The sequence below is a fragment of the Sturnus vulgaris genome, chromosome 26 (genome assembly GCF_052056855.1).
Source record: "Sturnus vulgaris isolate bStuVul1 chromosome 26, bStuVul1.hap1, whole genome shotgun sequence".
NCBI classification, from domain to species: domain Eukaryota; kingdom Metazoa; phylum Chordata; class Aves; order Passeriformes; family Sturnidae; genus Sturnus; species Sturnus vulgaris.
This window is the reverse complement of record NC_142268.1, coordinates 677901-698555: the sequence shown is the minus strand read 5'-3', so window position 1 is coordinate 698555 and position 20655 is coordinate 677901. Positions and strand designations below refer to the sequence as shown.

General features: G+C 61.8%; 3 protein-coding genes across 3 annotated transcripts; all 3 read right to left on the bottom strand.

Annotated features, from left to right (window-relative positions):
• Positions 1-3115: 3115 nt before the first annotated feature.
• On the bottom strand, positions 3116-5043 carry CIST1 (colon, intestine and stomach enriched 1). The gene is made up of 3 exons (XM_088179179.1): positions 3881-5043; positions 3312-3457; positions 3116-3214 (listed from the first exon to the last, which is right to left on the bottom strand). Exons 1-3 carry the CDS (start codon positions 4782-4784, stop codon positions 3176-3178), a joined length of 1089 nt encoding a protein of 362 aa, XP_088035305.1. The 5' UTR covers positions 4785-5043; the 3' UTR covers positions 3116-3175.
• A 2261-nt stretch (positions 5044-7304) lies between these two features.
• Positions 7305-8903, bottom strand: JUND (JunD proto-oncogene, AP-1 transcription factor subunit). The gene has a single exon (XM_014887234.2). The coding sequence runs from the start codon at positions 8767-8769 to the stop codon at positions 7825-7827; it is 945 nt and encodes a 314-aa protein (XP_014742720.1). The 5' UTR covers positions 8770-8903; the 3' UTR covers positions 7305-7824.
• A 4327-nt stretch (positions 8904-13230) lies between these two features.
• On the bottom strand, positions 13231-20615 carry LSM4 (LSM4 homolog, U6 small nuclear RNA and mRNA degradation associated). Its single transcript, XM_014887233.2, has 5 exons — positions 20147-20615; positions 19912-19953; positions 19696-19794; positions 16751-16934; positions 13231-14633 (listed from the first exon to the last, which is right to left on the bottom strand). The coding sequence occupies exons 1-5, from the start codon at positions 20147-20149 to the stop codon at positions 14545-14547; spliced, it is 417 nt and encodes a 138-aa protein (XP_014742719.1). The 5' UTR covers positions 20150-20615; the 3' UTR covers positions 13231-14544.
• Between the last annotated feature and the right edge of the window lie 40 nt (positions 20616-20655).

Here is a 20655-nt window from a genome sequence, read left to right as displayed (position 1 = left end):
GGCGGGCGGCGAGGCCCCGCTGGCCCCGGTGCGGAGCAGGAAGCGTGCGGCCGTCCCGGCCCCGGCAGCCCCGCCGGGAAACTTTCCATCCCCCTCCCGCCCTGCGCCTGGGAAATTAAACAACTGTCTGGCTCCGGCAGCCGGCGCAGGGAGCGGGTCCCCCCCCGGTGTGCCTGGCGGCCCGGGCACGTGGCCCCTCGCTGGCCCGGTGCCACCGGCCACCCTGCTGTCCCCGAGGCGGCAGCTGCTCCTGAAAGGGCAGGGGTGCTCTGCCTGGGCACACGGAAAAATGCCCCACGAAGCGCCCAGGGACCCGGACGTACAGAGCGGACGTGCCACGGTGCCACCAAGGGACAGAAATGAGCGTGGAGCATCCTGGACACGCGGTGTGGCCGTGCCACGGTGCCACCAAGGGACACAGCTGAGCATGGAGCATCCCAGACACGTGGTGTGGAGGTGCCATGGTGCCGCCGAGGGACCTGTGAGAGCCAAACCCTCCCCACATCGTGCCCCAGCCCCTCCCTGGTGCTGTCCCCTCCTGGAGCCATTCCCGAGCAGAACAGGAGCAGCAGGGTGAGGTCCAGCTGGTGACAGTGACACTGTGGGGGACCCACTGGCCTGGCTGTGGGAGCTGGCACCTGCCCAGCGCCTGATGCAGCAGGATGTGGCTACCTGCTGTTCCTGATGGCCACAAAAATATCCAGCAGCTGGCAGGGAGCCAGGAGGGACAATCACAGGGCCCCCCTGCCATGACAGTGTCAGTGGGGACCCCAAAATCCACCGGATGGGGGGTCCTGGAGGAGTCACCTTTGCTTTCAAGGAACTTCAAGCACGACGGTGGGGACAGCAGGACAGAGGGACATCAGGGGATGTGGGAGAGAGGGAAGAGCCCCCTGTGCTGGCTGGCACCAAGGGCTGGGCTGGCCACAGGACAGCCAGTCCCTGTCCCCAGGACAGCCGGTCCTTATCGGAGTGTCACTGTCCCCACGTGTCTGTGCAGGGGTGGAGGACAAGTGACACCAGAGCCATGTCCCTCGGCTGTGCCAGCTCCTTGCTGTCCCCACAAGCCGGGCTGGGAGAGGCACGGGACAGGGGGAATGGCCCAAAAATAGCCCTGCAGCAGCAAAGCTGGGCCCGAGCCACTGCAGGAGGGAGCGAGGTCACCTCGGGCAAGGCCAGGCCAGCCCTGTGGTGGCTCTGGCTGGGCCACGGGATGGGGACAAGGAGGGGGTGAGGAAGGTGAGGACAGGGACGGCGTGGTGGGGACAGTGGGGGACAGGAGTGAGGGGGGTGGTGACAGAGACAGCCGGTGATCAGAACGGACATCCCGGGGCTGGAACAGCGGAGCTGGTGGCAGAGGGGTTTGTCCCCAACCCACCGGGTGCTCTGCCCCGGTGCCGCTGTCCGGCCGCCGGTGCTGAAGCGGGAGCGTCCCCTCCAGCCGTGCCCTGCCCGGTTACCCGTTCCCGGTGCCACCGGGGCATCACCTCCTCGCTCCCCGTCCTACCCTTACCGGGGGGGCTCGGCCTCATCTCCGCTGCTCGGGCCGCTCTCCTCGATAGTGAACACCACCCGGGCAGCCTCGGGCTCGGGGGCACGGGCCGCCTCCGCCAAACGGCAGCCGAGCGGAGGCAGCAACGGGGTCCCGGAGAAACGCCGGCGCACGGCGCCCACCGCCGCTCCCGGGCCCGGACCGGACGGAGCGGCCTCGGCGGGATCGCGGCAGCGCTGCCGGGAAATGGAGCAGCGGTGAGGGGCGAGGGGAGCGGCCCCGGGGGGTCCCGGCTGATCCCGGTGCGAGGGTCCCGCCCGGGCAGCGCCCCCCGCCCTCGCCCGCCGGTACCGAGCGCCGGTAGCGCGCTGGCGCCCTCTGGCGGACACGGTGCGGCGCTGCAGGCGGGGGTACCGGGGGGTTACCGAGGCGAGGGGCGCACGGGGAAAGGCAAAGCCGCTGCACCGGGAGCGGCTCCGACCGCAGAGCACGGAGCCACCGGGGCTCTCCCCGTTCTCCTCCTTCTCCTGCCGCCACAGGAGAGGACCCCCCTGATTTCCCCCGGGACCCCACCGGAAAAACCCCCGGAGCCGGCGCGCAATTACGCAGAGGTGAATAATAATTAACCGCCCATTAAGGGGATAATTAACTCCCGCTCAGCGCCGCCAGCCCGGTTATTGCTGCCCGGGGGCCCGGCGCTGGGACGCTCATACCGGGGACACCCCTCGCCCCCCGGGACACCCCTCGCCTTCCCCCCCCGGTAGCCCCCGGTGCCGGTCTCACCTCCGCGCCGAGGAAGGACAGGGCTGTCCGGCTCCGTCTCATCGCCGTCCCTGTGAGGGGGGAGCTCCGGGAACCGCGGCCGGGAGGGGCTCTCCGGCGGGGACCCCCCTCCCGCGGTTGGGGACACCCCGGGGCCGGGACACGCGGGCTCCTCCCCACCGTGATTTATGGCCACCGAGTCTCAGCCCCTACCTCGGGTTTCGGGGCCCTCCCCGCCCCACTCCCGTGGGCTGGATGGGGACAGGGACGTGGATCTGAGGCTACGGCGGGGGGGTGACCCCCAGCCCGCAGCACCCACCAAAGTCGCGATCCCACCGGTGCCACGTTAATGCTCCACCCCGGACACCTGCCACCCACCCTGCCGAGAACCGGGGCACACCGGGGCGCACGGCTACACCCACAGAGTCCCCAGAACCGAGCCCCCTGGGATTTCCCAGCACTGGGAGCGGCCTCATCCCAATCCCAAGAACTCCTGATGCCCTGCACAGGGGTCCCCGCCGCCGCCAGCCCCCCCGGCCCCGCCCGCAGCCTCTTACCGGTGCCCGGTCCTCGCGGCGAGCGCGGCCCCGGCCGAGTGCAGCGGAGCAGAAGGAAGGCGATGTGCGTGCCTGGCCGCTCGCTCCCTCCCTCCCATCCCACCTCGCCGGGGGGGCTGCGCGGCTCCCCCCCACCCCGGGCATCACCGCCGCGCACCCGGCACCCAACCCCGCCGGCCCGGGAACACCCCCGGGGCTCCCAGCCCGGGCTGGGGGACCCCCAAAGCCGCTGGGACCTCCCCCGGGGGAGCGGGGATTTTCCCCAGGCAGGCTGCAGAGCACATGGCAGACTGGAAACCAGAAGCAGGGCAGCAGCTTTTTTATTCAGCAGCGCGGGGAGCACGGGGGGCTGAAGCGGGGGGTGTCAGCTGAGGGTGACAGGGGTCCCCTCCATCACTTTGCTCTGGGGAAGAAGAGAAAGAGAGCAGGGTGAGCGCCCGCACCCTGGACCTGCTGCCCCCCTTAAATCCTCCCTCGCCACCCCCGGCCCCTTTACGCACCATGGGCACCTCATCCAGGTGCTGGAAGCGCGGGGTCCCGCGCCGGGACAGCCGCACCAGCAGCACGGTCACCCCCGCCACCAGCAGGCAGACGGCGAGCGAGATGACAACGACCACACCGGGGCTCGGCTCAGTGGGGTGCTGCTCTGTGGGGGTCAGACGGGCACCCCGTTATTCCCCCTGGCACCTCGTTATTCCCCCTGGCACCCCGTTGTTCCCCCCCTCCCACTGAGACTCGTGCCCAGCCTTCAAGCACCACGGAGAAAGAGGTGGCTCAAGACTGGCTCCAGTCACCCGACTGCCACCACCCCACCCATCACAGACCTGGCACCCAGCTCCTGTGTCACCTCCACCAGTGGGGGACCAGCCCAGAGCTGGCAGAGACTGGGGGAGAAAAGGAGAGCCCTAAACAACCCCCCCAAGGAGAGGGGAGCAGCCAGGGAGGCTCTGGGCTCACCTTGGGACCTGCACCCTGAGCCCTCCTGTGAGTGCAGCCCCAAGTGGGGGATCTAGGAGGGACCCATACCCAGGTCCTCCATCTGGCCAGTGCCCCCCAGCCTGGCTCTCACCGAAGTTACCAGCTGTGCTGCCAGTGACTGCTGTGGTTCTGGAGCTGGTGGTGACACTACTGGTGCTATTGGGACCTGTTGGTGCTGTTGAGTTGGATGGATGCTCTGTGGATCTGGACACACTGGTGTGGGATGGAGTTGGTGCTGTGGTGGCATTGGATGAGGGGGTGGAAAGTGGTGTTGATCCCAGTGTCCTGGTTGAAGATGGTGCCGTGGTGGTGTTGGATGGAGATGTTGATCCCGAGGTATTGGTTGGAGTCAGTGCTGTGATGGTGGTGGATGGAGATGATGGAAGTGTTGATCCCGAGGTACTGGTTGGAGTTGATGTGATGGTGGTGGATGGAGATGGTGGAAGTGTTGTTGATCCCGAGGTACTTGTTGGAGTTGATGTGATGGTGGTGGATGGAGATGGTGGAAGTGTTGTTGATCCCAAGGTACTGGTTGGAGTTGATGTGATGGTGGTGGATGGAGATGGTGGAAGTGTTGTTGATCCCGAGGTACTGGTTGGAGTTGATGTGATGGTGGTGGATGGAGATGGTGGAAGTGTTGTTGATCCCGAGGCACTGGTTGGTGTTGATGTGATGGTGGTGGATGGAGATGGTGGAAGTGTTGTTGATCCCGAGGCACTGGTTGGAGTTGATGTGATGGTGGTGGATGGAGATGGTGGAAGTGTTGTTGATCCCGAGGTACTGGTTGGAGTTGATGTGATGGTGGTGGATGGAGATGTACTTCCCAACTCAGTGCTGGATTGACTCCCACTGTGAGTCCCTGGGCTGGTGACAGCGGCTGAAAGGGGTGGAGATGATGACGTGACTGGCCCTGAGGTGCTCAGAGACACTGGGCTGGTGGGATCACTGCCCACTGGCTTCGGACCTTGGAGGAGAGAGCTGGTCAGAAAGGACATGGCAGGACCCTGGCAGGACAGCAGTGTTACCTGCCCCACCTCCCAGCTTCACAGGGATCATTTCCCAGGTGGTTTTTATCAAACAGAAAACCGGGATTTAGCCAGTATCAAACCCCAGAAACCCAGAATCAGAAGAGCTTCCCAAGCTGTTACAGCATGGGCACAGCACTGCTGGGGACAAGCAGAGCAGCGTGTGGGCAGTGCCACAGCACAGGCACACGTGCCAACCCAGCCCTTGCGGCACCCACTGGACACCCTCAGGGCCAGGCGTGGTGGGGATTGTCCCGTGGCCACGTGGAATGGAGCAGGTTTGCTGGGCAGCGCTGGCAGTGCCCCTTATCTGCACAAATCCTGTTTGCACAAGAGGAGGAGCAAGCCCAGGCTGGCCCCAGGAGGACACAGGACAGGAACGCCCCGTGGCAGAGCCAGCACCCAGGGGCACAGTGTGGCTGGGGGGTCCCCACAGCGGCCAGGCTCACCAGGATGGGCTGTCCCCACCCAGCTGCCACCCTTTGCCAGGATGCTGTTGAACCCAAGGAAAAGCACCCAGTGTGCCAGGATGGGTGAGCCGAGGACCCTCGGGGTGCAGGGAGGGTGCGGGAGGCCCAGGGGTGCCCAGGCTGGAAACGGGGGACCCACGGTATACCGGAGAGCCCTTTGCCCCGGGAGTGCCAAGGCGGTGCCAGGGTACCTGTGCCAGGACCAGCCGGTTTGGCAACACCAGTGCCATCGTCTGGGAGGGACGGGGTGCTCCGGTCCAGCCTGGCACTCCCGAGGAGCAGGTGTAGCCCCCCGGTGACCCCGAGAGGGACACGGGACCCCCTCAGTGTCCCAGTGGGCCACCAGTCCCGAGAGCCAGGCAACACGTGGTCACCTCCCCGAACATCCCCGGTGCCCCGGAGCACCTGGACACCCCTCCCGATACCCGGAACTGGGCGGGGGGAGGCCACAGACCCACCCGCCGGTGGCACGGGGAAACACCCAACCCCTCGGTGCTGCAGATCCCAGTACCCCCGGGACCCCGCGGATTCCCCCCGGTGCCCGGTACCTGTGGCAGCGAGCAGGGCAGCGGCGCAGCACAGCAAGCGGAGCGCGCCCCGGGCCATCCCGGCCGGTGTCGGTGCCGGTGCCGCCGCCTTTATCCGCCCCGGGGAAGGCGGGGGCGCCCCCGCCCGCGGCGCCGCCTGTCGGTACCGGGCGGAACCGCAGCGCCGGGACCCGGCGGGCACCGGGAGGACCCTCCCAAAACTCCCCCCACCCCGGCCTTGTTTCCCCCGCTCACCTCCCACCCCGGGGACCGTGAGACTTCCCCCCGGCACCGGGAGGATCCCGCAATCTCCGGGGACACGTGGGGACAGCGGACACAAAGGGATAGGGAACGTGGAGACACTGAGATGTGTAGACTTGGGGACAAAAGGATCTGGGGAAAGCGGAGACATGGGGATACAGAGACATTGGATAGTGGGAATTTAGGCACAATGGGAGCTGGGGACATGGGGAATCGAGTGACACGGGGGCACTGAGGCCACGGGGCCGGACAGGTGGCTGCCCCGTCCATCTTTGTGCCGGAGCGGCACATCCGGGGCGCGGAACAACCGCGCCGGCACGGCGGGGACGGCGCTTCCTCCGGCAAACCGCAGCCGGCTGGCACCGCGTCGCCGGAGAGCCACCCACGGCACGGCCCGGCGCCGAACGTGGAGTCCCCGGAGAGCCACCCACGGCACGGCCCGGCGCCGAACGTGGGGATCCCCCCCGGGGAAGGGAGCCCAGGGCCCCCACGCTCTGTCACAGCCGGCACCTCGCCAGCCCCTGGGAGCTGCTGGAGCTGTCGCCAGCAGAGTCCCCAAACGCTCCAGGGACGCGGTGTCGGTCGCCCGGCTGCTGCTCCCCGGGATGGGGGACACGAAGGAGGAGGAGCCATTGCGGTGCCGGGAAGCCCCAGGCTGTTGGTGAAGTCTGGGAGGAGCAGTGGGGGCCCGGCCTCGCTGGGTGCCTCGGGGTGACCCCTGGGGGCCAGGACAGGGGGGTGTTGGTGAAGCCCCCAACACGGAGAGGGTCTGGCAGGGCAGAGCCAAAGCCAGGACCAGCAGTGGGGTCTCCTCGCCCACCTCCTCGCACATAGGGACTCCTCAGCCCCAAGGGAGTCCAAATATTCCCCCCAAGAGAGCCCAAATAACCCCACAGCCCCCCCAACATCCCAATCTTTCACCACCCCCTCCCCACAACACCCTCCACCCATCCCAGGTACCCCCAACTCCCCCCCAAAATAACAACAACCCCACGGACCCCTTTGCCCTCCCCCTTCTCCAGTGATTCCCAGAACCTCTCCCGCCAGCCCTCCAGGGTCTTCACTCAACTCCCCGACCTCCACCAGCCCCTAAAACTCCCCAAACCCCCCCAATCCCCGCTGCCCCCCCCACCCCAAAATGGCACCCGGCCGCGCCACTTCCTGCCCGCGCCGCCCCTTCCCTTCCCGGCCCATCCCGTCCGACCCCGGCGCAGCAAACAGCGAGAGGCCAATTCTCCGTGTCGCGGGGTTTTACTGGGACCTGACTGGAATGTGTGGGGCGCGGAGGGGCCCCCGGGGGGGCTGCCCGGGCCCCCCCTCTCTCAGTCCGTGCGCGGAGGGGAAGCCCCGGCTTCTCCCTCCCCGCGCTCGGTGCGCACCGTCCGGAGCCGGTCCCGGTTCTCCCCTCAGACCACTCAGTCCGTGTCCGGGGAGATGGAGGGGGGGACGATTATCGCTCTTCTTCCTCCCCTCGGGACCCCTCAGTCGGCTCCCGAGGCGAGCAGGGCGCTCCCCCCAGTCCCTGCCCGGGACCCCTCGGTCCATGCCCGGGGCGGAGCGGGCGCTTTCCCCGCTCCCTTCAGTCCGTGCCCGGGATCCCTCGGTCCGTTCCCGGGGCGGGGTGGGGGCTCCCCCCGTTCCCATCGGTCCATGCCCGGGGCAGAGCGGGCGCTCTCCCCGCGCTTCCCTGGGTCCTTGCCCGGGACCCCTCGGTCCGTGCCCGGGCTCGGGCTCCCCCCTGCCCGCCCGGGGTCAGTACGCCGGCACTTGGTGCTGGTGCTGGGGCAGGAGCTGGCAGCCGCTGTTGACGTGGCTGAGCACCTTCTGCTTGAGCTGGGCGACCTGCTCGCGGAGCAGGCTGGCGGTGGAGGCGAGCTCCGTGTTCTGGCTCTTGAGGCTCTTCACCTTCTCCTCCAGCCGGGAGATCCGCTCCAGCTTCCTCTTGCGGCACTTGGAGGCAGCGATGCGGTTCCTCAGCCGCTTCCGTTCCGCCTTGATGCGCTCCTGCGTGTCCATGTCGATGGGGGACAGCGGCGGGCTTTCCCCGAAGCTCGGCACCTCCGGCACGATCTGCGGCTCGTCCTTTAGCGGCGGCGGGGGCGGCGGCGGCGGCAGCCGCGGCGGCGGCGCCGCGAACGGGCCGGGGTCGGCGGCGTAGCTGACGGCCGGGTAGGTGCTGAGGTTGGCGTAGACCGGCGGCTCCGGGGCCATCCCGGCGGCGGGCAGCTCGCCCGCGCCGCCGCTTCCTCCCCCGCCGCCACCGCCCGCGCCGCCGCCGCTCCCCGCCGCGCCGCCGCCCAGCTGGTTCTGCTTGTGCAAGTCCTCCAGCGCCTTAACGAAACCCTCGGCGAACTCCTGCTCCTCGGAGGCGGCCGCTTTAGAGTAGAGGAACTGGCCGCTGGTGGGGGTGGTGGTGACCAGCCCGTTGGACTGGATGATGAGCCGCTCCAGCTCCGGGGACGCCAGCTTGAGCAGCCCCAGATCGGGGGAGCCCAGCAGCCCCGCCGCCTCGCCGCTGGCCGCACCGGGAGCTTTCAGCGCCGCCGCCACCTGTTCCGGTAAGGCCATCCCGAGCGCGTCCTTCTTCATCATGCTGCCGCCGGGGAAAGGCAGGAGGAGCCCGCTGCTGCCGGAGGACGGGGCGAAGCCGCTGCCGAGGCCGCTCAACACATCATCATGGTAGAAGGGTGTTTCCATCCTCCTCCCCCGCCCGGCTGCGGGGGAAACGGCGCCGGGGCGGGGGGAGGACCGGGACGAGCGCGGGGCGGGGAGGGCGGGGGAGGCGCCCGGTGCGCACCGGCCGCGGCCCCGCTCCTGCGCGCGCGCACACGCGTCTGCCGCCGCCGCGCGCCCCGCGCCGCGTTAAATAGGCGGCGCCGTCGCGGTGACCTCACCGCGTCGAGTCCCCATTGGTTACAGATGACGTCCTCGCCCGCCTTCATTTGCATACGAGGCGTGGCCTCCGCCCCGCGGAGGCGGTGCCACGCCCCGTCCCGGTCACGCCCCGTCCCCGTCGCCGCGGCGACCGGCGGGTAAACGGGACAACAGCGCGCGGGGCCCTGGGATGACGTCAGCGCGGGGGAGGGGCGGTCACGTGGCCCCGCGGCGCGCGCCCCGCCGGGGCTGATGGGCACAAAGGGAGGGGCGGGAACCGGGCACGGGAACGGTACCGGGAACCGGGTACAGGGCACCGGGACCTGGGCACGGGAACGGTACCGGGAACCGCGTACAGGGCCCCGGGACCTGGGCACGGGAACCGGACACAGGGCACCGGGAACGGGCCACTGGGAATGGGAACGGGAACCGGGCATGGGAATTGGGTACTGGGAACCGGAACCGGGCACAGCTGGGCACTGGACACCAAGTACCAGCACCGGGCACCGGCACCAGAACTGGCCCTGGCACGGGCATCGGCTGCCAGCGCTGTGCACTGGTACTTGCATGGCCACTGGGCACCGGGCACCAGCACTGGGCACTGGACACTGAGCCGGACCCCGGCTGTAAAAAGGGTACGACAAAGAAATAAATAAACACAGCGGGCCAGGCACCGCCACCGGGCCTCACGGGAGCTTCTGGCGACAGCCACGCCACCACCGGTGTGGGTCAGACCGGGACAGGGCACTGGCTCTACCGGAGCATGGCCGGACAGTGCCCGGGCACAGCAGGGCTTGTGTGGCCTGTACCCTGCTGGGACAGAGCCACCGTCCCTGCATGTCCTCGCACCTGCCTTGCCACAGCCTGTCCCTTGTCACCGCCCCCATGTTTGTCACCGGAGTTTCCCGGTGGCACCGGGGTTTACCCAGGAAACAGGGAAAGCCCACGGTTAACCGGAGGGGAGGGGTTCCACCATCACTGACCATCACTGGACGGCCACTCCGAGCGGACCCAGCACCGTGGCTCAGCCAGGACCACCATGAGCCCGGTGCGGGCGGCACCGGGGAAGGAGTTAACGGCGGTGGCGGTGGCGGTGGCGGTGACAGACGTCACGGCCGGCCAAGCCCGCGGGCGGCTGAGGGGGCGGATCGGCGTCAGCACTTGACGTCACCGGCGCGGGGGGAGGCAGCACCGGTGGCCGCCGATAACCCCCCCCCACCACCGGGCAGGATGCGGCCCCCGCTCCGCCCAGACCCGGGGCACACGAGGGGCCCCGGGACACCGGGGCGGGTGACGCTGAGCCGGCCTTAATTGCGGCCAGATGCTTCCCCGGGCTGCGCTAACGAGAGCGATAAATCAGCGGTGTCAGCGCCGGGGGCGTGGGGGGGGACTCGAGGGACTCGGCGCCCCCGGTTCTCCCGGTGCCAGGAGCTGCCGCCGCGGTGTGTCCGTGCTTTATGCCGCCCACAGCCAGCGGGGATGGTGTGGCACCGCGTGGGCTGTGGGGACAGCGTGGCACAGGGCACAGCACGGCTTCAGGGGACACGGGTGACAGGCAGGACAGAGCTGGGGCAGCGCTCGAGGCTGGCGCACGCAGTGCTGCCACCGGGGAAACTGAGGCACGAGGGAACAACTGGGATCTACCCTCCCCCTCCAACAGCTGCTGTTAATTAAAATCCCAAATAAACGCAGTTTATTGAATCTCAGCTGAAGCAGAGCGGACCCCGCTCTGTGTCGCCTGCTGTCCCCGGTGTCCTGACCCAGCGCCGGTGTCCCGGGGGCTCGGCCGGGGGGCAGCTCCCAGGTGAAGCCGCCGTCCGCGTTTCCGCTCCAAACCCCTCATTTTACAGGCGCGGCCGCGGCCGGACCGGCAGGTTCAGACTTTCCATCCTGACCAAACCCGGCCGGCGAAGGACAGGGAGCAGGGCGGGAGGTAAAAAAAAAAAAACTCCCCTTCCCCCTGCCCCAACCCCGCTCGGGGACCCCAGGCTGGGGACACACCTTGGGCAGGGCCACCTGCGCCCCGCGGGGTAGCCACACGTGCTGCCCCCACCGAAATCGGGGCGAGCAGAACCGGCTTGGGCTGGCGGTGCTTCCAGCAGTTCCACCGAGGAACCAGCCGGCCCCGGGGCCTCCCGGGAAGAGCGGCTGGCTAGTGGCCAGGGATGTGAGCCATGAGCCACGCTCCGGCCGGGCCCCACCGGCACAACCCCGCCACCTCTCCCCGCAAGGGTCACAGCATCCCGGGGCTCGTCCTGCTGTGTCCCCTCACCTGCTCCCAGCCCGTCACCACTGCTGCTCATCCCGCATGTCCCTTGTCCCCAAACCAAGAACCCAATGCCTGCAGCGAGCCAGCAGCTTCATTTTCTTAATGAGCCTTTAATGAGGGGCGTGAATCAGTGGCTCCTTCCGCCTCCAGAGCCGTGGGGAGGTCCCCGTGCAGGGAGCTGGTGGCAGTGCCACTGTCCCCACGGCGGGGTGGCCAAAGCTGCTGTTCCCAGAGGCGTCGGAGCCCGGCTCTGCCCCGCGAGCATCCACTGAGTCACAGTGTCCTGCCACCTGCCAGCCAGGCTATATTTACCCCAGAGCAGGCGGCGAGGATTTTGGGATGAGCCCGTGCCACCATGAGCCCATGGGCAGGGCACGATGAGCCTCGAGCAAGGCCATGGCCACCAGAGCATCCTCATGGCTCCTGCTTGTCCCTACTGGCTCCAACAGTGCCACCAGAACCATTCCCCGTGTGCCACCAGAGCTGCTGGATCCTGCTCTGGCCAGGAGCTGAGACAAAGCACTGGCCACTGAGAACACGGGCTGGACACAAGGTAGCCCATTGGCTACCAGGGATGCATCCACATGCCAAGCTCCCCTTGGAAAAGGGAACAAGCAGGGTTTGCACCCCAGGATTTGCACGGCAGGCACTGGGCACGCAGGGGAAGCTGCCTCTTACTCACTGCCACAGGCAGGCAGAGAGGAACCGAGCCGGGAAAACAAGAAGTCACAGCTGCCAGCGCCTGTCCCCAAACCTGTCCCTGTCCCCAAGAAACCCCCAGGGGCCGTGGGGGCCTCCGACAATCAAAAACAAGAATTAAAAAAAAAAAAAAAAAAAAGAGAGAGAGAGAGAAAGAAAACAGATTTTAAAAGGAAAAAGGAGGAGGAGGAGGGTTTGACGTGTATTTTTAGTTGCTTAGCACAGCCCTGAAATATTTCGGCAGCCACTCCCTCCGCGTCGCTGGTGTGTAACTATTCCTGTGCTGCCTCCCCGGCGAGGCTCAGAAGTTCTGAGTCACCGTGGGGCGGTCAGAGAGACACAAACGCGGGGCTGCCACCAGCTCCACTGCCACCAAAATATCCCGGGAAAGGTTTCCAGGGTGGCCTTTGCTGGGTCTTTCCGTGCGGGAAGCGTTGGCCCTGCCAGGATCTGCACCCACCCACGCCAGCAGCCACGCTCAGACCTTTTTTCTTCCTCTCTGGTTGTTGCTTTAATCTCACTCCTCCCTGTTTTGTTTCTTTTTTTTTGTTTAACTTTTTTTTTGTTTAATTTTTTTTTTGCTTGCCTGCGCTGCCACGGGGCAGTGACAGCCCCAGCCACACATTTTTTTGGGGGCAGAAAAGCCCAAAGTGACAGCTGAGTGCCCTTCCACAGAGCCATCTGCCACCCAGCTGCCCTTTGGGGAGAGGGACAAAAATATTCCTACAGAGGTGGAAAAAAGGAAAGGGGGAAGCAGGCAAGGAATGCTGCTAAAACCCGTGGTGTAATTAAACAAATGCAGAACTTAACGAGCTCCATCACCTGACCACAGAGCCCGGCCAGGAGATAAGGAGCACTCAGAGGACTCTACCCGGAGCTGGAGCCAAAGGTCCCATTGTTGCAGTCAGGATTTGTCCTGCCAGAAAAAGACCTGACATCCCAGCAGGGCTGGAGCTGTTTCCCTTTCCAGCAGGGAAGCCACAGCACACGGAGCCTGTGTGGCTGCAGGGATCCGAAGGGAGGGAGCAGGTTGGGAAGGGAAAGTCTGACACAGCCTGGGCTTTGTTAAAATGCCACACGAGTTTTCCAGGAGGGAGGACACATCACCCCATCCCCTGGAATCGGCTCCCTGGGAGAAGTTTGGGATGAGCACGGAGCGCTGGTCACGGCCTCGACAAGGAACAGCTCCACGGAGAACACGTGGCTGGTGCTGGAAAGGGAATGTTCAGGGATTTATCCCCCGATTCCAGGGCTCAGGGAAGGGTTCTGGGTCCGGCAGGGCCCAGCAGCACCACAGACACACAGAGGGAGGCGGCTGGAAGAGGCTGGAGATTTATTCTCACTCACCACTGCGCCCAGTGCTATAAACATTAAAAAAATAAAGTCTATAAAAGCATGTTCTTCACTCCTTTTCAGTACAGTGGCGATGGCAGAGGCTCCAATATGAGAACCAGTTGTACAAACCCAAAACAAGTCACAATACAACCTTCCCCCACCCAAAATTCAGCTGTTTCATCCATCCATGGGGGTTGAGGAACACCCAGAGCTGTTTCTTCCCCCCGTGCCCTCAACTGGGATCAGCCAGGATATTCTGAGGGTGCATTTTTGCTCATGGGATGGAAGACTGGATGGAATTCCCAGGAGTTTTCTGAACCTGCAGGAGGGACACGTTCACACGCTGGCCTGTGTCCCCAAGGGAAGATAATTGGTGGCTGGGGAAGGAAGTGACAGGTACAGCCAGTGAGGTCAATCACCAGGTACTGGAAGAAATTAGGTCGAGAAATATTGTCAGAGTTCAGGACTTGGTATCACAGCAGAAGGGAGAGAGTTTTCAAAGCAGGGGAGAAAAGAAATCCATGTAAATCAACTCAAGTTGCTTTAAAAAATTTTTTTTTTACATCCCCCATGAGGTATAAGGGGTGCACCAGCCTCATGCAAAAAAAAAAAAAAAAACAAACACAGAAAAATCCCTGTTCCTTTGAAGGAAACACCTAATCTGAAGTCAAATTAGCAATGAACTAATTGGGAAACGCTCATTTGTCACAAAGCTCTCTTGGGAACAAGCCTTGAAGGCCAATGTTCATCCCTCCTTTAAGCCATTGGAGAATCAAAACTCACTGGCCAGGAGAAAAGCAATAGCTTGAAAGTTTGCTGGTTTTAAAAAAACCCCAAACCTTTAGGACTATTCATGTACAGACACAACATCCTCAAGTTCAGTGTTTTTAAACCAAAACACATCTGTTACAAACAAAACAAGCTTCCCGAGTTTCAAGTATAAAAAAAAAAAACCCAAAATCCAAGCAATCCAGAAAGTGTTTGCCTTCATTCTGGTACCTCTGAACAGGAAAATATTTTAAATTAAACCTGGTGAGCCTGAAAAATTCACTCTCAGTAGAAGGCAGAACCTCGGTTCTTAACCGTAAACGAATTTTAAAAAAAAAAAAATATTTCCAATGATTTACTGTCTACAAGGAGAGAAAAACTCCACCAGATTAAAGCATGAGGGGCTTCCAAAGGAACATGATTTGGGCTCTGATTCTGATGGAAGAGTGGGAAAAGGGAAGGTTTTTGGACACGTGGCAACCCTGAGGTGACAAAACCCAAACTGTCCCCGCCTGGGTGCAGACGTTTCACTGCTTGGCTGATTGCCTGCCTGGCTTTTTTTCCTGCTGGCCTCTTCCACTGCCTGGAATTCCTCGGCCACGGCCACCAAACACACCTATGGAGCAGAAAGGAAGAGGTAACAGCAATGACTTACAGCTTCAGTTATTCGTGTTTCACCCCAAAACTTGCTTATTTTTGAGTTTTAGAAGCAGAAATGTGACTTTTTGACTTCTCCTTTTCTAGTCCCCAGACCTTTAAATTTAGGAGGTGCATAAACTCATCCCCCTTCAGCAGCAAGTATCTCCCTGGTGTGTAAATCTCATGATTCGTGTTAATCTCGTGGTGAAGTTTTTTTCAAAAAAAAACCAACAGAACCAGGGAAGCAACAAATTCAAAATCCGGGTTGTAACATGTCCCCTGAGGGCTGTGAGGGCACCCCAAAAACTGGACAGAGCAATCCTTGGCTCTGGAGAGGGCACAGGACAGCAGGGATTTGGGAAGCTACAGTGAGGTGAGCATCCTCAGACCCGAATCCAGAGGAGCTGCTGAGCCCAGCCCTCAGATTTATCCCCAAAATTCCACCCTAGGGATAAAAGGATGTGGATCCACCCTGCTGCACAAAAGGCAGAGCCCAAAGGAGACCCACTCCAAGCACAAGAGCTTCTCTAAAAGGAGGAGACGTGCCCAAACCAGAGGCAAAACACAAATTATTCCCAACCCTGCAGTGCTTGGGATGCTCCTCCTGGAGCAAAGGCTCTGGACTTGTGAGTTTGGCAAGCAAGAAGTCAAAGGAGGAGGATTACCAGTGTCAGAAACAATAATCCTTTCAACTGTGAGCACAATTACAGCTTCCCTCCTGCCCGTTGGCCTCCCAACAAAATTGTCCTCCCTTTATTTTTTTTTTTTTTTAACTTTTTTTTTTTTCCCCCCTTTCCCTCCTCCCTTCGTGCCTCGGTAATGAGAGCCAAAGCTTTGAGCTAATTAGCAAAATGCCGAAGCTTCCCTTGAAAATATTTCCATCAGCGAATTGAGGCTGCACATGGAAACAGCAGCATCTCCACAAGGTGGGCATTGCCACAGCAGGGAAAACACTGTGGTTTTGGTGTTTATCCGAAAAAAAAAAAAAAATAGAAATCCTAAAAAACTGCCAAGCACTCAGGACTGCAAAGGCAAAGGAGGGGGAACAAAAATAAAGGGAGCCTTGAGATTTGGAAAGGTCAGTTCAGCCTGCTGGGAGCTTCCAGGAGGGGATTTGGGGAGAAGGAGCTGCTGGGAATCGCCCTGGTGGCCCCAGGTCCATCACACCTGTCCTGCCAGGATTTCCTGGCACAAAGCTCCTCAAGGCAGCTCTCCAGAGAGGCTTCAGACATCCCCGTCCCCAGAGCTCCTCCTAAAATTTAAATCGGGATTTAAATTTTAGCAGGCGAAGCCTGGGCTGAGAGCAGCCCTGGGGTTGTGGGGTGACCACAAATCCCAAAGATTGTGGCATCAGAGGTGAGCAGGAGAGCAGAGAAACCTCCCAGGCTTCCAGCAGGATCATTTGGGGGAAAAAAAGCAGCAGCATATCCCCCAGCTGAAGTGCCCTGGGATTACCCAACCCCGTGAAATGGGAAGGGTTGTTTTGGTGACCTATTTCTTCTGAAGTGGCAACCTCCCCTTTATCAGAAACATGAATTATTCATGTTTCAGGAGGAACTCAAACCCTCACGTAGTTTTGCACTTTTTTTTTTTTTAATATAAATACATTAACAAATCAGGAAACCCAAAGCCCTGTTTTAACAGGGGAAAAGATGATTTTTTTCCCCCTCACCACCACAGGCAGAGCCTGGTCTATTTTCACTATTTTCACCCAGAACAGCCTTTTGTTTTCCCCCTGGCCTTTGCTAAATTACAATTCTGCAGGGCCAAGCTCCCAAACGAGCCAGGAGGAGCTGAAACAGTCAAGTTCAGACTCTGAAGCTCCTGCCCAACCCCAGGAACGAGGGAGGCCCATCCCTGGCACGAATCCTCCCTGCTCCTTGGCAGGGGCTGCTTTCTGCACTCGCTCGACTGGATCCTGCTCAGGAGTGGCCCCAGCTTCTCCCAGACACAGCCCTGGGTTTAAAACAGAGCAGCAGGAGCTGTTCCTTGCACAAGAGGGGAGATTTTTTTTTTTTTTTTTTTTAAGGCAGGGATCTCATTCCCTCCTCTCCAAGCTGGGGGAAAAAAAAAAAAAAAATAGGATTTTTTTACCTCGTCCAGCTCCTCCAACCCCACGGCCCTTCTGTTGCTTCTGCTGCTGCATCCCACCACGGCCTCTGCCCTTGGACACCACCTCCTCCTTCACCATGTCAATGATTTCGTCGGGGATCCGCAGGTATTTGATGGTGCTGCCACGGATGTAGCACTCTGGCATCCTCCAGAACTTGTCCCCATCCTGTTGGGGAGCAACACATGAGGCCACGAGCAAAACCTGCTGCTTTTGGGTCACTTTTAAGGCGTTTTGAGGAGAGGGGGAGAGAGAGCTCTCCAGCAGTCTTTGCTGGGAGGATTGTCTGTAACCAGGTGTGAAAAAGTTGGGGTTTAACTCCCCAAAACACACAGCCCCACAAAGAACTGTAGTTTCGATTTGTTCCCTCAAAACACAGGCAGAAAATGTCAGAAGAAGAGGGTGAGGAAACAACTCCCTTGCACGAGAAGGGAATAGAAAGTGAGACAAGAGACAGGAGTTAAAATGGTGGTGAACACCCAATTCTGGTAAGAAAAACGCAGCTGTGGCTGGGATTCTTCTCCAGCTGGGAGTCACCCCACTCCTTCACTCCTCTGGGGTGTGGAGGGAGCAGTGAGGCAGCTCTGGAGCCAGCTGGCTGTGGGATGTGAGCCTCCAGAGCAGCTGAGGGAAATAAAGAGCTCATATATTATGTATTTATTAAAAAAAAAAAAAAAAAAAAAAAAAAGAAATCTTCAGGTGCCCAGTTTCGGAGCAGCCACCTCCTTGCGTTGCTTTCAGGCAGTTTCAGGGTTTTCCTGGTTTACCATGGGCTTCACCAGGACTCAGCCCAGCAAAGTTTCAGCGAGTGGTTGTGGGAATAAGAACCCCGAGCTGAACAACAACTCCCTGGCCATGATGTAACTGGGAGGAGGGACTGGGACCCGCCTCGTCCCGGCTCCAGCAGGGCCTGGCTGCAGCTGGGATGGCTCCAACCCAGCGATCCTCATGCTGTGTCCCGGGAGAGGAGGTGAAACCAGCACACCCCGTTCCTGCTCTGCTGGGATGCAGCTTCCCCCCCTCCCCAGCACACCAGCACACACACACACACACCCCGGGAGTTATTTGGGGCAGCTCTGCCTGCACGGGCAAGCCCAGGACGAGGTAGAGGAGCAACAATTCCCTTCCAAGAGACACCCGGCAAACCCCACCCTGCCTTGGATGTGCCTGGCCGCTCCTTGGCTCGGGATGCAGGAAGGGATGGAGCTCCAGACTCTGTTGCTTCCTCGTTCCTCCTCCCCCCCCGCCCCGGGTAAACACAAGCGGCTCCCGGCTCGTTGTCCCGTGCCATCTAGTGGCCACCAGTGCCACCAGTCCAACCCAGCACATTCCGCCTTCACCCGGGATTTTTTGGGGGCGTTTGGAGGCTGCTCTCCTGCGTGCCAGGTGATAGAATCGTGGCGTCGTGGAATGGTTTGGGTTGGAAGGGACTAAAGGAGTGTCCAATTCCACACCTTCCACTACCTCAGGTTGTTCCAAGCCCTGGCCTTGGACACTGCCAAGGATGGGACAGCCACAGCTTCTCTGGGAATCTCATCCCAAACCTTCACCACTTTCACAGGGAGGAGTTCCATCCCAAAATCCCATCTAACCCTGCCCTCTCTGTCAGTCTGAAGCCACTCCCTGTGTCCTGTCACTCCATCTCTTGTCCAAAGTTTCTCTCTCCGTGTTTTTGTCGGCCCCTTCAGGCACTGGAATGCCACAATTAGGTGTCCCCAAAGCTTCTCTTCTCCAGGCTGAACAATCCCAACCCTCCCAGCCTTTTCCCACAGGAGAGTTGCTCCATCCCTCTGATCATCTTGGACCCCATGTCTTTGTGGGTGACCCCTCCAGAACACCCAGAGGGAATAAAACCCGAGCTGCTGCTCTTCCCAGGCAGAGCACAGAGCCTTTGGAAGAAAATTTCCAAGGAGAAAGGAATCATCCCCTGTGTCCTGGGTATGGGTGAGGCTTTGCTGTCACCTCCTCTGTGTCCCCCTCCTGCTAAATTCAACTTCCAGCACTTCCTTGTCCCACCATGATCCAGCCACAAATTCCAAAATTCCACCCCGAAATTCCCTCCCACGCCTCACTCACGGTGTCTCCCCTGTCACACTGATGTGCCCCAGCAGCACCACCCCAAACAATGGGAACTGGGGGGGTCTGCAGGGAGATTTTTGGAAGAACGAGGATCCCTGCCAGCCTCTCCCGTGGAGTTCTGACATCCCAGGGCTAGGAAAGCACAACAACAGTTGGATTTCTATCCATTTGTGCTTCCCACAGGCATGAGACCAGACATTTCTGATGGAGGTCAAAGCCCAAAACACAGACCCCAATCTCCTGGAGTAACCTTGGCCAAGGGCAAAAGTCCCAGACAGCCTCAGTGGGTGAACTCAGTTGGATGTGGAGAGAGAAGAGACAAACAGGTATTAAATGAGATTTTGGTGTTTGAGGCTGCCTGGGACACGTAAAGGCTCTGGTTTTTGGGAAATCTGGATTAGCATCACATCACATGGGGCCCAGGGGGATGAGGGAACCCAACCCCTCGTTCCTGTGAAGTGCAAAAATTCACCTGCACACATACACGAGGCTGCTCCTTCATTATGGACATTATCAATAATTATAGACATAATTAATGATGTTATTAAATCTGCATTTCAGGCAGAGTCACGCTTCCATAGGAGCAATATGAGCTACAGCAGAGCCAGCCTGGCTGCAGGGACAGAGCTAGGGAACCTTTGGGGACAGTATTTGAGGTGACAGCGGGTGTGTGACCCCGTCTGGTCCTGGTGACAATGCGTGGTGACCACTGCCCCATGCCAGGGCGGGTGACCCCTGCCCACTGCTGGTCATTCCCCATGGACACTGCCCCGGGTGTCCCCTGCCCGGTGCCCGGTGCTGGACACTGCCCCGGGTGTCCCCTGCCCGGTGCCCGGTGCTCCGGCCTTACCCGTGATGTGCAGATGACCTCCCGCAGGTTGATGTTCATCCAGTTGTCGCAGCTCACCAGGTGCCCGTTGTACGTCTCCCCGTTTTTCAGCTCCACCAGCTACGAGACAACAGCAGTCACGGGGGCGCCGGCCCAACGCCGGTACCGGGATGTGCCCGGTGTCACCCGCACGGCACCGGTGAGGGAACGGGGCTGGGCCGCGCTGCCGGTACTCACCATGGGGTGGTTCTGCGCCGTCTTCAGCAAAGACAGGGGCAGCTACGAGGGGAAGAGAGGAGAAAGGCCTCAGGCACCGACCGACAACGGGACACCGGCCGGGACACCGACCGGAGCACAGAGTGGGTACCGGGCTCGCCATCCCGGGCGGGGGGGAAGAAACGAGCCAGGCCCTCCGCTCCAGCCTCCTCCCGTTCCCCGGTTCCCCATTCCCGGCCCCGGTGCCGCCGCTCACCATCGTGCCGGACCCGGGAGCCGCCGCCGCGCCGGGCGCTGCCGCTCAAACCGCCCCCGGCTCCGCGCGGGACCAATCAGAGCACAGCGCGGTCCCACCGAAGCCAATCAGAGCGCGGCGCGGTCCCGTAGCAGCCAATCAGAGCGCAGATCACCGCCCGGCCGCGCCGCGCCGCTCGGTCCGCGCCTTTGCGGCGGCACCGCCCGGGATGGGACGCACCGGGATGGGCGAGACGCGCTCCGGAGCTCCCGGTACCGCGGCCTCGCTTCGTGCTCCCCCACAACCGGGCAGAGAACCCCCGGGAGTCTCAAGGTGAACGTTTTGTTTAAACAACCCCCTCCGAGTCCCGCGCTGAGGCGAGCGAGCGGGATCCCCTCGGGCTGCGCGGCGCACGGAAGCTCCCGGTGATCGGTAACGGGTGAAGAGCTCCAGGCCGTCCCGCTGCGGGACTTCCGCCGCGGCGGCGGAAGCGGCGGGTCCGGGCTGCGCGGGGCGGGGCGGGGCAGGCG

What these genes read in the sequence shown, in the direction of transcription:
- LSM4 (XM_014887233.2), bottom strand. An exon ending in CGGCGCAGAACCACCCCATG is followed by an intron (nt 19,795 to 19,911) that starts GTGAGTACCGGC and finishes GTTGTCTCGTAG; the next exon opens with CTGGTGGAGCTGAAAAACGG. An exon ending in GGTTGGAGGAGCTGGACGAG is followed by an intron (nt 14,634 to 16,750) that starts GTAAAAAAATCC and finishes TCTGCTCCATAG; the next exon opens with GTGTGTTTGGTGGCCGTGGC.
- CIST1 (XM_088179179.1), bottom strand. Translation starts at nt 4,784, where the DNA reads ATGTCCTTTCTGACCAGCTCTCTCCTCCAAGGTCCGAAGCCAGTGGGC. An exon ending in CAGCACAGCTGGTAACTTCG is followed by an intron (nt 3,458 to 3,880) that starts GTGAGAGCCAGG and finishes TGACCCCCACAG; the next exon opens with AGCAGCACCCCACTGAGCCG. An exon ending in ACCTGGATGAGGTGCCCATG is followed by an intron (nt 3,215 to 3,311) that starts GTGCGTAAAGGG and finishes CTTCTTCCCCAG; the next exon opens with AGCAAAGTGATGGAGGGGAC.
- JUND (XM_014887234.2), bottom strand. Translation starts at nt 8,769, where the DNA reads ATGGAAACACCCTTCTACCATGATGATGTGTTGAGCGGCCTCGGCAGC.